General features: G+C 43.6%; 1 protein-coding gene across 10 annotated transcripts in view; it reads left to right on the plus strand.

The window, feature by feature from the left end:
- Positions 1–1039: 1039 nt before the first annotated feature.
- TCF7L2 (transcription factor 7 like 2) overlaps positions 1040–15994 on the plus strand; it is a 174072-nt gene continuing 159117 nt past the window's right edge. For all 10 annotated transcript variants that reach the window (XM_083866455.1, XM_083866459.1, XM_083866451.1 and 7 more), the window contains exons 1-3: positions 1040–2766; positions 3055–3121; positions 3297–3421. In XM_083866455.1, the coding sequence (XP_083722581.1) occupies positions 2578–2766; positions 3055–3121; positions 3297–3421 (381 nt within the window). In that variant the 5' untranslated portion in view covers positions 1040–2577. The remainder of the gene's footprint in view (positions 2767–3054; positions 3122–3296; positions 3422–15994) is intronic.

Genomic DNA, 15994 nt, shown 5'->3' on the forward strand with positions numbered 1-15994 from the left:
AAAAATGGAGAATATTTGTTAAGGTGTCACTCTGCAAGGCACTAGTTTGCAGAGACAGTAAGTACATAATCAAGGGTAAATGGGGAGTGTGCATACCCAAAGACAGTTATTTAGTACAATTTCTGAAAGTAAAAAGCAAGTTAGTCAAAAGACCAGTGGAAAAAGAAACTGTTCAATGCATTTGTACATTGAGTTAACAGTGAAGTATTTCATTAGTCATGTTTTTACTTGGTGTCTTAAAATAATCCCTTTTCTGTCTCCATATTCCCACTTAGACATTGTTCACAGACTTATTTATTTATGAAGTCTGAAGGTTAGTCCCTACCTGCTGAGACTAATTAGCCCTGTTCTTTGTGTCCTATGCAATCCTGTCTGATTAAATGTACACATTTGTTTTACTTCTTTTCATGCTTCCTTTCACTCTACTTCTGCTTTACTGATTAATATTAAAGTTGTAAGTTGCAGTGATTTTTTTTATTTCTATTTTGTCTGCATCTTTCCCTTTAGTATGCAAATTTCTATGTGAACTTTTTAATGCCTGAGAATTCGTGTTAGCCTTGTCGATCTCTGTATTCTTATTTTTATTATTCTTTCTATAGAAGACAGTTTAGCTGAAACCCCCAAACTCTCTAAATATTGCATGACAAATTGGCTTTGTTTTGGAAACCCTATGTGCTGAATGACCCTTAGCATGAGCAGCAGGTTAGATTTCTGGAGGAATGTTTGGATTATTTAGTACAGCCTGTCCCTCGCTTTCAAACACCATTTCCATTAGGCAATTTACTAATTCCCATTGAAATTACTGTCTCCCCCCGCCCCCCTCCGCACTCCCCTCCTTTTGTTCCTTGCCCATGTTAAAGTTTCCAATTGACTCGTCCATTGTTACAATTTGTCACTGCTGGAAGATCAATTTGTTTCCCCCTTCCCCTGGCCGCGTTAGATGGGGGGAACAGATGCCATTTGTGGCACCCGCAGGCGCTGCTCCCCGTTTTGTGGCGGTGCGGGCAGAGCCCCGCGGACCCACCCCGGAGCCCCTTCCCTCTGATCCCCCCAGCAGCCTCATGTTTACGCCACCACAACTTTTCACTTCTGAAGTCTGAGAGTCCTTGATTCTCCGTCCTGCCATGCTAATTAACTTCTTAGCAGTCACATTCCTTTTCCTCCTCTCTCTCTCCTTTTTTTTTTTTTTTTTTTTTCATCAAGGACCAGAAAACATTATGCCTTACTATAAGATAATTTGAAAATATCTGATCTTCAGCGAGTGATCTCACACATTTCCATCCTGCGTGTTATAACCATAATAAATGCAAGAACCAAGTGCTGCTGGAAAAAAAAAAAAAAAAGGGCTTTTACTATATTCCAGTGTTTATTATGATTGGAGTTTCTTACCTCCAACGAGTAGCAGGAAAAATGTTAACGGTTTAAAACAAGCCCCCACCGCACCACCCCGCCGTCACACGGCCCCAAATAATAAGGGCACACAAACATCCTTCAGGAGAGCCCGGGCAGCGGGGGGATGATATGTTTATTAATGTCCAGAATGTAAAAGTTGGCGCTCCCGGAGCGCGGAGTCAGGGACACCCGTTCGAGTGCTTTTCCCCTCGCTCCCCCCGTCCCGCAGCTCTGAGCTACGGCGCACGATTTTTAATTTTTTTTTTTTTTTTTTTTTTTTTCGGTCAACCTCGCCCCCGCCTCCTTTTGCGCCCCGGCCCCCCCAGCGGCGCCTCCCTCCGCCCCCGTGCCCTCCCCTGGCGCTCCCGCTCCCATGCCAAAAAGGATCATTGTTAGTTTCCTCCTTCCCCCTCCCTCCTCCTCCCCCTCCCGCGCCCCAGACCTGTTTATTTATGCAGACGTCACCGGGGAGCCCCCGCCCTCTCCTGCATCTCATTAAGTGCCTGGTGTGTTTCTCGCTCCCTGTCAATAATCCCGGATCCCAGACTTCTCCGTTCCTCCGGATTTCGATCCCCCTTTTTCTATCTGTCAATCAGCGCCGCCTTTGAACTGAAAAGCTCTCAGTCCAACTTCAACTCACTCAAACCCGAGCGGCACAGGCTCCCCATATCCGCGGCGACTGCCCCCCCCGTCACAGCTGACTTCTGGGCTTGGTTTGTTGCATTATTTTTTTTTTTTTTTAACCCCCCTCCCCCCCGCTGCTCCCCCCTCCCCACGGTTTATATATTTTTTATTATTATTAATTTTTCCGCGAGTGCGTGCGCGGGTGTGCGTGTGCGCGCAGTGCACGCCGAGCAGCTCCCGGCAAGAAAGAAAGAGAAAATCCCGAAGAAGGAAAGGAAGAAGCCTAAAGTCACTGGTGCAAAGGAGCAAAGAAGAGACATTTCCCTCCCCTCCTCCTCCCTCTTTTCCCCTCCCCAGGAGGAAAGAGAAGGGGAAAAAAAAGAAACTTTCACCTTGGACTCTTCTTTTTTTTGGTGCAAACTTTCCCCCCCCCCCTCTTCTTTTTCCTTCCCCCCCCCCCCATTCCCCTCTTTTTTTTTTTTTTTTTTTTTTTTTTCTCCTTTTGTTTTTCCCCTTCCCCTTTTTGCAAAATTGCTGCTGGTGGGGTGAAGCAGGAGGAAAATGCCGCAGCTGAACGGCGGTGGAGGGGACGACCTGGGCGCCAACGATGAACTGATCTCCTTCAAAGACGAAGGGGAGCAGGAGGAGAAGATCTCCGAGAACTCCTCGGCGGAGAGGGATTTAGCTGATGTCAAGTCGTCTCTCGTCAATGAATCAGAAACGAATCAAAACAGCTCCTCGGACTCGGAGGTACGGGGGAGCCCCGGGGCCGCGGGCGGGCGGGGGCCGCGCTGTGCCCGGGGCCGGGTCCCGCTCCCGCCGGCGCCCAACTTTATCCGCGGCACCAACTTGTAACCATGCCTTCTGTTTTGTTCTGTTTGTCTCCCCTTCCACCTCCTCCCCGCACCTCTCCCTTCTTTTTCGCCTTTCATTCCTCCTCTTCTCCCTTCTCCCCCCCCCGACCCCCCAAAAAACATCCCCCCCACCCCGACACCCCCTTCCCCGGCTGCCCCACGCCGATGCCCGGCTGGCTCCCAGGCGGAGCGGCGGCCCCCGCCTCGGTCCGAAACTTTCAGAGATAAATCCCGGGAAAGTTTAGAGGAAGGTGAGTACGCGGGCCCGGCCGCCCGCCCGCCCCGCCGCCCCTCCGCCGGGCGCCCGGCTCCTCTTCTGGGGACACTCGCTAAAAAAACTTTTCCTTCCCACCCCTCTCCTCCCTTCTCTTCCCCCCGTTGCCCCTTCTCTCCCCCGCTCCCGTCCGTGTCTCCCCGCCATGTTAGCTGCGAAGAGGCAAGATGGAGGGTTGTTTAAGGGCCCACCATACCCGGGTTATCCCTTTATTATGATCCCCGACCTCAGCAGCCCGTATCTGCCCAACGGATCGCTCTCTCCGACGGCGAGAACGGTAAGTGCCTGTTTATTTCCCCCTGTCTCTCTCTCCCGTGCCCGCTCCGTGCCCGCTCCCGCCGCGCTCCCGGTGCCGCCGGCCCGCGCCCCCTCCCCCGCGCCGAAAACTTTCCCAACTCCGCGGGCCGCGCCGGGAGGGGATTGTTTACACTTCGCCACACTCCTTTCTTTTTTTTTTTTTTTTAATCTTTTTTTTCCCCTCCTTTTATTTCTTTTTTGTTTATTTTTTTTTCTTATTAGTTGTTATTATTTTCTTTCTTTTTTTTCTTTCTTTCTTTTTTTTTTTTTTACTTTCAGTTTTGTGGGCAGTTTTTTTTTTTTTTTTTTTTTTTTTGGAGCCCTTGTAACAAACCTCCACTGCCAGGGGGGTGGGGAAGAAAAAAAAGCAAACAAATTCCAAACAACACCTATTTCAGCCTCAAAACAAAACTGGAAACAAATTTTTAAAAAAACCCAAGAAGTTTGGGTTTGGTTTTTTTTTTTTCCCCTTCTCTCCCATCTCCTCTCCCCTTCCTTGGGGAGGGGGGTTGTTTTCTCCCGGCCGAGCCTGCGATCCGCTGCTCCAAACTCCTCGTTTTCCATGGAGACCCGTCGCCTCCTGCCCTCCTCCGTGGCGGCTGGGCCGGCTCCCCCTCCCCTTTCCTCCCCCTTAACCCTCTCCTGCCCTGGCCCGCCCCGGCCCGCGGGAGCGGCGCGTTCATTGTGCCCCTCGGGGCCGCGCCTTGTGCCCGGGCCGGGCCCGGTCCGGCCGGCCCGATCCGCGCCCCGCGGCGAGCGGGGGCCGAGCCCCGCTGCCCTCCCTGCCCGGGGCCCGGGGCCGTGCCCGGAGCGGGGGGAGCGCTCGGGGCGCCGGGCTCAGTCCGGAAACAACTCGCCTCGCTTGGCTCCGGCAACAACAACAGCAGCGCAAAAAATAATCAGACAAGTCGAGCAAAATTCCTCTTGGAAGTATGCTGGCAGGGAGACAATTTGCTGAAAGCGTCCGGTTTTTTGTTGTTGATTTTTTTTTTTTTTTTTTTTTTGCTTTTTTAATTTTTTTTTTTCCCACCCCTAACTCGGGGTTCAGTGGCGGGGAGGGCAGGTCTCTGTGTGCCTGCAGCTAGAGCCAGGTTGAGCCCGGATCCCAGGAAACTTTGGGGTCTGTGGTGGGTTTGTAGCCGCAGCTGTTTTCCCGCCCGTGGTGTCACCCACGGTGTGCTGTGCTGTGACATCAGATTGCTCAAGTGTCACCTTTTCTTTCCTTTTTTTAAAGAGTTTTAAAAATTTTTCATTTTGACTGGTTAAATCCACTGGGACTTCCAAACACCAGTGATTCCGATATCGATGGCTTTAGCATTGCTGTTTTGTTTCTTCTGCGTGTTTCTGTGTCTGAAGCGTTCCCACCATCACCATGTGTGTTTATACACTTTTTTTTTTTCCTTGTGGTAACACGAGATAGCGATTTACAATAATAGATCTACTGTTGGGTAGATGTTGAAGCCGTACTAATGACTGAGGGCTTGGACAACTTCAGTATATCAGATCTACAAGTGTTTTAAAGCATTAAAATATTAAACATCGGGTCAGTCTTGTTTTCACTTAGTAAAACGTCAGTAGGCACAGACTAGTAAATGTAGAGTGACAGGGAGGTTGAGAGGAAGGTTTTCTGACTTTGCATATGTTTAGGGTTGTGGCAGAGTTTTATTTTGGAAGCTTGTGAGGCTCTTTTTGCGAGGAGGTGATTTCTGGGACAGTAGCAGAGGGGTGACTGCAGTTTGCAATTGTAATGATGGGGAGGGGAATTCAGGGGCTGAATGCATTATATTTTTTCTTTTGAATATGGTCACCCCCATGTATATGGATGATGGCGATAAATTCCAAATTCCATAACTACCAGAATCCAGATGGCAAAACAATCTTTGTTCCAAATCACTTTGTTACGAATTGTGAAGCTTTGTATTCCCTTTTTTTTTTTTTTCCTCGTTTTTTACCTTCAATGCATTCCACTGTTCCAAGTGCAGACTAATGGGAAGCACACCTCTGCTGCCTTTTTCTTACAGCATTTTTCTTACAACAGCTACAGCTCTTTTTTTCCTCCTTACCTTTATTACAGATCCCTTTTCCCTTGGCATGTTAGGATCCTTCAGCAGTTAGCTCTCCTGGAGCATTCCTCCCCTTGCTCCCCCACCGTTAAAAAAGGCCTCCATAGGAATGTTGGGCTGGTGTGAATTAAAGGTGCTGTACAAAAGCTTACAGGTTGGTTTATCGTTGGTATAGCAGGTGGCCTGCTTGTGTTATCAGATGAATTCTGAAAGGATATTTCCACACTCAATAGGCAATTTTCTTATTTCCACATCCAGGCTCCAGCAACCTTCTCCTGTCTTCTTAACCTTATTCTTTCACGTTCCCTATGCTTGTTTGTTTGCCTGCCACTTAATTATAGCCAGGAAAAATTAAAGTTGTTTATTTAGGCCTGAGAGCAGAATATTATAAAGGTTCAGCGGGATAGCTGTTGTCTGTCACACACTATTTTTAGGTGGATTCTAGTTCTCTGCTGTACTAGCTTTCAATTCCAGATGAACTAGATCTTTCTCTCTCCTGTTTGATTTTATTTTATTTTTAAATACGCGTTGGAAAGGTATAGATGGTTCTGCATAATTACAAATTTTATTTTTATTTATGTAGTTTTTCCTGGAGACATATTTGTTGAGTGTCAGAGCATGCAAGGTAAAGAGGTGATGCAGATACGTAGCAAATTGTTTTTCTTTTCCTTTTTCTGTTGTACAATCTTAAAAGTCTGTGGGTGTGGTTTTTTTGTTGTGGTTTTTTTTTCCTGGAATATTTTTTTTTGTTGCTTTATTTGGGGGTGTAGTGGGGTTATTGTGTTTTGTAAATGTACCTGTAATTGTCTGTTCAAGAGCAAACTTGTGGGCAGCAATTTCTCTTTTACTGCTTCAGGAATGTGAAGAATTATGAAGTATCATAAAACCTGCTTATGAGGAATAATCTTTTCTCGAGGATAATGCTTTAAATACTGCAAACTCTTTATCAAGATTGATCGAAATAATTTTATTTTTAAAAATCAGAGATTTTTTTGCATGCTGATCTTGCTATTGATAGAATGCTGTGGCGTGCTTATGAGAATAGATGTTATTAAGTAGAGGTCTAGTCAAATAGTAATGAAGTGACGCATCTGAGAGCACCAGTTCCGTCCCTGCACTTGTAGAGGGACTGGGGTGACTGCATGTTATGGATAATAAAAGGAGACTGTTTTTCTTTCAGAGCTGGAAAATGCAAAAGTGGTGTACTTGATTTTAGCTTAAATTTGGAGCTTAGTTAATGCTTTTGGTAAGCAAATAGATGCAGTGTGATGTGAGAAAACCCTGCTGGCGGATGCTCTTGTTTTTACTAACGCTGTTGCATCTTCCTTTTCCCTGAGTTGTTGCTGGCTGGGTGAGACTGTAGGGCTAAGCTTGTGTTTGGCCTTGAAGTTTGGGAGTTGGGAATAGCTGTGGTGGAGAACAGCCCCATCGCCTTGATTTTTATGTTTAGGAAGAAACATTTTTTATTAATTGCCTTGAAAAACTGATGTTTTTCTTTATCTACTGAATCAAACAATGTAATCCTTCCTAATACAAAAGCTTTAGACCCTGGGGTGTGAAGGGTTAATGGTGGTCCCTTTTTTTTTCCCTCCCTCCAATTGTTTTGACAACACTTTTCAAAGTGTGACATTCCAAGCCCTTGCAATACAATGTAATATTACTGTAATTACACAGGTCATTACATTTTAAATAGAGAACAATAAAATGCTTATCGCCCTGAAAAAGAACAGGTGTTCTTGCCCTTCTTTGGTATTTATGCTAATTGTTTTTCATCTCCTTCAGAAATATTTATGGCTGGAGTGTTAAGGTTTCAGTCTCGATGTGACAATATTAATTCTTTACTAATCGTTATGGTTGAGGTTTAATGTCTGCAGTATGGATTATAGTATTAACGTCCACCAGCTAGTTTAATAATGTAGATACAACTTAATATGTCAGCACTTTGGTACTTTATGATACAGAGCTATTCAGTGGAGAGTGAATTACTCGCTTTGTTAAAAAAAAAATGAATGGACATGCTTTTAATAAAGTTTCTGGACTTGTGTAAAAACAAGCTGTTAAATAAGAACTGATGATCCTGTGGTGTAAATCAAATGGAACCTCCATAAAGAAACTTTCCTCGTGCTTAATTAGGTAGATTGCTGAATCACTCTGCTATAGCATTAGCATAGTTGGTATATAGTGGCAAACAGACTCTGTTAACTTATTTGCAGTAAAGAAGCTGATCTATTTTTAATGCAACACTTTTTTTCTTTTTTTCTTTTTTTTTTTTTTTTCTTTTTTTCTTCTTCTTTTCTTTTTGTTTTTTTTTTTCGTCCTTGATAAGATTTTGTTATGAAGCAAATGCTGCATTGCTTACTCCATCAGTTTCTCTTCAGGGGGCTATGAAAATTAGTTAAAGTTTCATGTTTCTGGGACCTTGCAAAACAATATAATGCAGTACTGTTACTTGAGTGTACAGGATAATTGCGGGACTGCACTTCATTAAAAATAATATTTGCTTTGGAAATCGAACAATTTTAATAGGTGCACCAGTGGCTGATCTGTAGTGAAAAAAAAAATACAGTAGATGCCTTTCCAGGTTTTTTGAATGCATTCATACAAGGACTGAGGATGTTGAATAGGGTGGTGTGGTTTATTTTTTCCCTTCTTCCCCTTCATTTTTTGTTCAAGCAAGTATGTGCTGATTTGTCAGCTGGAGATGGAGGGGGGAAGGAATATGTTGCAGCTTTCACTGGTGCTTGTAAACCGGAATGTAGGTAAAAATGTTTTAAATTTGTCAAGACTTTCATGAGTGGGCCCCAAAATCAGATAAAAAATGTGGTGTAGAGAAAAAGGACAGCTGCAGATTTTTTGTGTGGACGTGTGTTTCTGTACCATGACTAAAAACTCTAAGGACCTTTTCCCAGCTGTCTGGGAGTTATGTGGAAGTTGGATTATTGGCAGTTAAGCATGAGACAACCTGGATTTAGCAAATGCTCTCCTACACAGGAAGCAGATGACATTATCCTGGGGGAAGGGAGGAGATCCTTCTCCAGGCACAGCCTGGGGGGAGACGCCTGCTCCCCCCAGCCTCAGAGCGGCCAAAAATGAGGGCTGGGATAGGCACCGAGAAATACAACAGCAGTCGCGTTGTCAGTTTGGGTTTTTTTCAGGGCTTTTTGGTGAAATCAGACACTTTTCCTTACACATTGGGGCTGTTGTGAGAAGTTTTGCTTTGGAGGGAGTTGTGAAGTTTGGGGGGGATATTTAAAGCTGTGTTCCCTGGGCGTCTCCTTAGTCCCATGTCCTGGCAAATATGTAAGTAAGCCTTAAAACTTTGACTTTTAATTGGGCACGTTTGTGAAGGAAATGGTTAATTTTACAACCAAAGGCAAACTTGCACCTCGACAGGTCTGCTGAAAGAAATGTGCCACAGTCGTTTGCTGGCAAGCACGGCAGGGTCATAAATCCACGGGGTTTATTTACAGCCTATAACACTTATGAATGTTAAGATATTTGACGCCACGCTGGCCTTATAATATCCAAGGTCCACAGACACTGGCAGAGGGTCAAATTTCTTTCACTAATTATAAGCAATGAGAGATGAAGTGTTGTGCTGGGGGTGTGTGGGGGAGATATGGAAATCCTTTCTCTCCCCACCTAAAAGCGAAGAATATTTCTGCTGCTCCTCCCAACTGCTGGTTTATGTTTGTGCCTTTTTTTTTTTAGGTAGGCTCCGAAGTTTATAATTAACGCTTGTGGTGCTGTAGAGGCTGGGCAGTGGGTGATGCAGCCAGGCTGAAGGAGGGAAGAAGTTTAGCACACACAGCTCGTGTCCTTTACAGAGGTCTCAGCAGTATTGTGCAGTATTTCCTAAATACCGGCACAAGCAAACATTTAAAGACAGATGACACCTGGAAATGTCCTTTAATTTTCTCACATACCGCTGGGCTGGGGATGAAAGAAAAAGCTGCCTCCAGGTTTTATGCAGAAGGAGGATGCTTGGAAATGCATATATTGGACTGGCATGTGTGTATAAAACAGGGCCTCTTAGAAAGCAGCAAATGCCCACGTTAAGGGAAAATATGGGCTGAATGAATGAAGATGTTAAGGTTAGAGGCAGTTTTTAGGGAAGAAGCCCTGTGTCCTGCTGGAAGGGGACAATGTGGGATGGACGTGTAGGTCAGCATGAAGGGGAGTAGGGGGACGTGCACAGGGTGGTGTTTTGGGAGGGGTTAACTGGGGGGAGGCACTGTGAGAGCAGGGGGGCCACTGGAGAGTAATTGGAGGACAAAGGAGGGATGTTGGAGCGGGAGGAGAAATTGTAGAAACTTGGGGGGGCGGGGGGGGAAACGCCAATATTTGAATGGATGGTTGGAGGGGAAGCTTGGGATCTGGGGATTGACTCTTAAGTGTCAGGAGAGTCTGGGGCCCGAGAAGAAACAGTGCTTCGCTCAGCAAAGCTCGTTGTTCTCGGCTCGCTCCCCCATTACACACACTTTGCTGGAGTGGACAGTCAGATTTGAAGTGCTGCTGTCTTGTCTGTGCTGGGGGTGTGTGTGTTTTAACAAGATAATGTGATTACTCAGATATGCCTAGGTATTACTTTTAGCTTTAATTTCTCTAGCAGCTGATTTCAGGTTCCCTGTAGGTTACTGTTGTGCTTGGAGACTAATTTAAGAAAAATGCAGGGTTATGTGTGTGGTGGAAAGCTGCACTCCTTTGGCCATATGTTTTTCTTCTAGAGCCATGTAAAGCCTGACTTAAAAAAAAAAAAAAGAGAGGGGAGCTGTCAATTCAGCTCTTCCACAAATAGCTGTACAGTTTTGTTGAAGGTTTTATGCATTTCCCTAATCAATGGAGCGCTGTGACTTATTAGCCCCCGGGGACAGATCCGAATCCCCCAGCACTGCGCTGCAAAGCTGGTGTGGTATTGTACCTTTTTAACAGGTTATCAACAAGGATGTTCCTCTCGTTCCCAAGATGCTTCCCACCCCCTCCAGCTTCTCCCCCCCTGTGATTCTTTCCGGCAAAATCTGTTCAGTCTCACGCCTTTGTTTTAGGTTGGCTAAACCCTCGACCCTTATTCTTTGTGGGGTCACGCTCAGGCAACTGGGCAGTGCTGAATGAGTTAAGTCGCTGGCTGAAGTTTGGCTTCATGCAACTAAATTTGAGGCCTGGTAGGCATTAGCAGGGCACAGCACATTTACAGAGCTTAATTAGTACGCGCTGTAATTGTTCATGGTCTGCCAGAAGGAGTAATGTTCAGGAAAAGTGGAGTCGTTCTTCTGCAGTCTTTAGTTTTAAAACGATAAATCACTTGCATATTTGTGCAGTGATTCAAATGGAGCTGAGACCTCTCCATCTCAACATGTGGTAAATTGTAAAGTCAATGAATTGCAGATGTAGGGTACAGCAGATTCTCTAAGAAAATGCAGAATGAATGGGAACGGGTGATGCTATAAATACGTACTGAGAAGATAACTGGGTTTCTGCTTGCTGTGCCAAATATGATAAACTAAAGATATTAGCAATTTTGTTCTAAATGTATTTATTTTAAATATCTTTAAACTAAGTGTAGGGGTACTATGTTACTTCATTTAGTGAGATTTTTATTAATGTTCCAGAACAATGGGTTTCATATGGAAATACGCATGATAGCCATATTAATATAAATTAATTCATCATGGGTAATACTGTAGCTGTTACTGTTGGAGTTTGATAGTGCTGGGACACTTCAGAATGTGGCTGCAGCAACTTACAAGAAATGTTGTGGTAGAAGATGCCTCTGTATCCTAGCTGAGGGAGGTACTAGGATTGTTATGTATCTCACCATAGCATTTTGTATCTGCCTGTGATTCCTTCCACCTTCAGAGAGACTTTTTGGGTGCACTAATCCAGCAGCCTCGAGCCTATTTTAAAAAAGCAAAACACAAACAAAACTGTGCTGTACAGATTGACATCGTAAATGCTTCGTATTGTTTCTTTTTCTTTTTTTTTTGCTCAATGCGGAGAATGTGTGTCACTCTTACTGCTGTGAAATCTTGTCTTCCTTGGGCTTGGTCCAAGATCCATTGAAGTCAGTGGAAAAAAGGCTTCTATTAATAACGGAGGGCTTTGCATCAGGCCCCGTGTGTCTTGAACCAATGGCCAAGTTCTTCAAAAGTGGATGAAGGTATTGAGAAAGCCAAACTCAACTAAATATGATATTGATGTATTGCTACTGCTTCATAGTCCTTTGCTCCTGCGGGGGGGAGGGGGGGAAGTAAAGTTGCATTTCCAATGGTGCATTCTTGAATGGGCTCCTGCTTCTGCAGTATCCGACTTTCCCACAGAAGTGTGGAGCATCCTGGCAGGATCAGGGTTTGGTCCGAGGCTGTGTTGCATGTCAGTTCTGCTTTTCTAATATGAGTAGGTGGATTTGTGTGGAAGTTGTAAAAGTTAATGATTGTTCTCTGACTCATATGCTGCTGGCTTTAGCAAAGAAGAAATGATGACAGGAAAATGATAGAAATTATAGGAGCCAAGTAGGCTTTGAGCGGAGAATGGATTTATGTTGTTTGAAATGTCTTTGCTGCTTGGTGAAGGAAGTACAAGGAGGGAGGTTATGGGAGGGCAGTTTCTTTTTGGGGTCAGATGTTTGGGTACCAACTACTGCAGGCATTCAGCTAGGGAGTGAGGCTGAATTCAGGAGGGACTCTTGTTGGATTTTAACATTTTGTTCTTCCTACTGACACAGTTTGTCCTTCCTAACTGTTCTCCCCTCTTGGCAGAACAGGTTTTAGTGCCCTAGGCTCCATGGGAAGTACAATTGCATACCTATGGCTGCCAAGTATGAATATATAAATGTGCTTGACTTGTGTCTATCTCACAATTCTTAATTCACTGCTTAATGCACTACTGGTGGTGAATTAGGAGAGGGGAGACACTAAAAGAAAAGAAAAAAAAGTCCAAAGGAGGATGTGGGAAGTAATAGAAATTGCCAATCTGAAAATACTGCAAAGGGACTTTCTGGGGAATATGAGAGATTCTTGGATGTTGATACAATAGAAGCAAATTGTCCTATTTTAAGAAAGGGAAAAATAGAGCAAGAAAAGGTGGAGGCGTACCTTTTGGAGCACATCCGAACTCCCACTGGAGTCAGTGACTCCTTAAATAATGATCTGGAAAAGTCCGAGACTGTAGGCTTTTCTGTTCTGGAGAAAAGCCACTACATTGATTTCTGTTTTTAACTGATACGAATATTTAATAAGGTTCTCTTGGAACTGCTTTAAACCCTAGCCTGAATAATTTTAACTTGGTTAAATGAGTGAACTGGTTTGGGAGCATAGACAGTAAGAGGTTTGCATTGGTTTAATTAGATTTAAGAGATTTATAAAACCAGGACCACTAGTCTGACATAGGCAAGGTCTGGAAGTCGGCGTATAGATGATGGATTGATCTACACCCAGGCTGAACAGACAGCTATTGAAACTGCTCTATTATAAATGTTTGCCAATATTAAAGAGTCCAAGGGAAGGTATGACCTTGAATGAACACATCAGAAGAATAAGATGGCAGTCAGTGTTTCTATCTTTGTTTTCTATGGGACATTTACAGGAAGGTTTTCTCCCGTTCAAAGGAGTTACAGATTATAGTTGTCTGTCTGGAAGTCAAGTTATTTGAGATTTTTATTACTGTTAACCAAATGTCTCAGTTTACTTCAATCCCTGTTACATTCTCCCATGGGATTTTTATTAATTCTTAAACTACACCATAAAATGTAGCTTAAATCATGTCTGTGTCGATTAAAATAAAAAAAGGTACTTATAGGAGTTAGTCACAAGCATAACTGCTGCATTGATCACAAACCACTGTGTAAAGAATATCCACAGAGCTTATTTTATCTGGATAGCAGCTAAATATCTTTACAATCCCCAGGGTTATTAAAGGCCAAGTGCTTGGTATATGTAGTTAGTTTATTTTCCATTGTATTCTGTTGCTCAACTACAGTACTTGAAAGTACTTTGTTTTTAATTTCATAAATGTGAAATTAAATTTAATAAATATGAAATGAAAAAGTGAAAGCTACAACCTGGTCATCACTGTGTGGTTGTAAATGGGAAGTAGTGAGTTGCTGTGCTGCTGCTATGCCCAAATGTGGGCATTGGACTGGGTACACAGGTACATCTGTGTATATGCATGTGATGTATATTATTCTTGAACGCATACTTGGTTATCAGGTGTCTATTCAATTTTAATTGACAATATAAGATTCCTGTGGTTGCTCTGTGCACAGATTGCCTTGGGGCTCTACGGGGTTTGTGGGAAGAAAAGCCTTGACAAGTTTCCATTAAGCCCTGAATCAGGCAGTTGGAAAAGAGGAGAATGAAAGGAGCTGAAAAGAGGGACAACTTGTTAGTGTTGCATTCTGCGTTTGCAACGAGAAACCTCTTTTAGACAAGAGTGGTTCTCAGGCCAAGAATTTCAAACTCGCAGAGAAACCTGTCCAGAACACAAAAGTTGTTTGAACGGGGTGCAGAATTGTCACAGTAATTAGAGCAATCTCCGTTTACTGAGTGGCAGCCTTTATAAAGGACAGGGGATAAAGGGTTCAAATTCATCTTTCTCTCTCTGATTCACTTCTGATGAACTGCCTCTGTGTATGTATGTGTATATGAAGGAGTGTGTGTGTGTGTGGCCACATTTTCAGCTCCTCATCATTTGATTGTCCTTGTTTTAAAAGAAGGACTTAGGTTTCTTCTTCCTGCCTCCAGTGGCATTTTTAGACATTTTGCTTTTATTTTTTTTTTCTTTGTTTGTTTGTTTTTTTCTGGTGCTGTCATTTGATTTACCAGAATAAGAGGATGCTTGGTAAAATGCACTTGTGCTGTGCTGGAGGAGGAGCCCCAAATATTTTTCAGTTGATTACTGTTCTTACTCAGTCCTGCATGTTTGATTCTTAGGAGCAGTCCCATTATTTTTAAAAGGATTATTTGTGGGAGCAAGAAAAGTGAATGGATAAGGCTTGGGCCCTTAAAGTTTATCCTCTTGCTGCTGCAAGGTCTGTCCAGAACTACTGAATCAGCTGGAGTTTTGCCATTGCTCTTATTAGGAGAAGGATCAGGCCCGTGGATTACATGAGACTGAGTCTTGTGAACAAGCCAAATAAAACTGTAAAAATCAGGATTGTTTTTGTGCACGATGCAGGAGTGTCTGGAGGACTCAGTCTGGGCTCTTCTTGGTCAGACACTGCACAGAGAAAAATGGGAGTGAATGAGTGAGTGAGCAGTGTGGGTGTTCTTGCCCAAGGAAGAAAATGTGACTGCTGAATTTCCTGTATGCCTTTACTTCTAAAGAAAAGAAAATCCCAAGCTCCTTGAGTTTCTTAAGTAATTATCCTGGGTGTAATGTTGGTAATTTCAATTCCATTTACATAGCTGCTTAAGTTTTGTGATTGCCTTTTATTTGTTCTCCCCAAAATAATGTAGGCTCTACACTTTGTTAAGGTTTGGAGCTGGCAACCTTGGCTAATTTACTTAATCATTTAGTCAGTGTTATGTTTCTCTCCTTCATTCACCTCTACATCTGAATGCAGAGGGAGGGAGAGAGGAGCCATTTAGGCCAATGTCTTCACCCTATCTTGTGTTTCTCTGTATCCCATTGCCTTGAAGACCTCTGGCGTGGCTGGTTAGGTGTTTTGTTGGCGCCCTGTGAGTGCTGTATGTTTCCTCCCCTCTTCTCTTCTGGAGACCAGGGATCACTCAGCAACTGCACTGAATTCCTGAAGTAGGGATGGACCAGAGGGTAAAGGAAGGTCTTCCTGCTGGTTATGGATACATTGTTAAAGAAAATAGTCATGGCTGTGAAAATTGTATCTCAGAGATCGTGTGTTCTTGTGTAGTTTGATTTTTTTTTTTCCCCCTGGTCCCTCTTCAATTACTTTCTATTTAATGATGATGAATTTGGCTAGATCTCCATATGTTTTAGCAAAAAAGCAGACTTGTTTTTTTTTCACATGGTTGTGCTCTAACATGGAAAACTAATGAAAAGTTACTTGAAGTTTACACTGCAAAAAATGTCTAGTAATATTCAGCAGCACGTGCTCCTCTAGTTCAGTTGCCTTGTCTGTGAGCATGGTGTGTGAATATGGCAGGGCTTTCTGGTCATGGAGAATTTGTCCTGGAGTTGCAAAGAGGAGTTGGGAGATGTTGATTTTCCTGGAAGTAATGCTGAATTGCTTCTTCAGTGTTGGAGCATAGAGTGGGGTTTGTGTGTTGGACAATGACATGGTCAGGTTGAACAATGTCTCTATTTTTAGATGATGCTATTTTGTCTCAACCATTCATGGTTTGCAGACCAATTGTGATGTCTACCATCCCGAAAGAGTACCAGTGTGGTACTAATTGTACCAGGACTAATTGTTGTTGAGAATGTACTTGTTGCAAATGATGGACTTCTCTTGAACGTGGCTTTCTCAGTCTTAGCCCTTGTCCATTATTTTCTCAGCTGGCAATTCATTTCTTGGT

The sequence above is a fragment of the Zosterops lateralis genome (assembly GCF_965231275.1).
Source record: "Zosterops lateralis genome assembly, chromosome: 8".
In the NCBI taxonomy this organism is placed as follows: Eukaryota; Metazoa; Chordata; class Aves; order Passeriformes; family Zosteropidae; genus Zosterops; species Zosterops lateralis.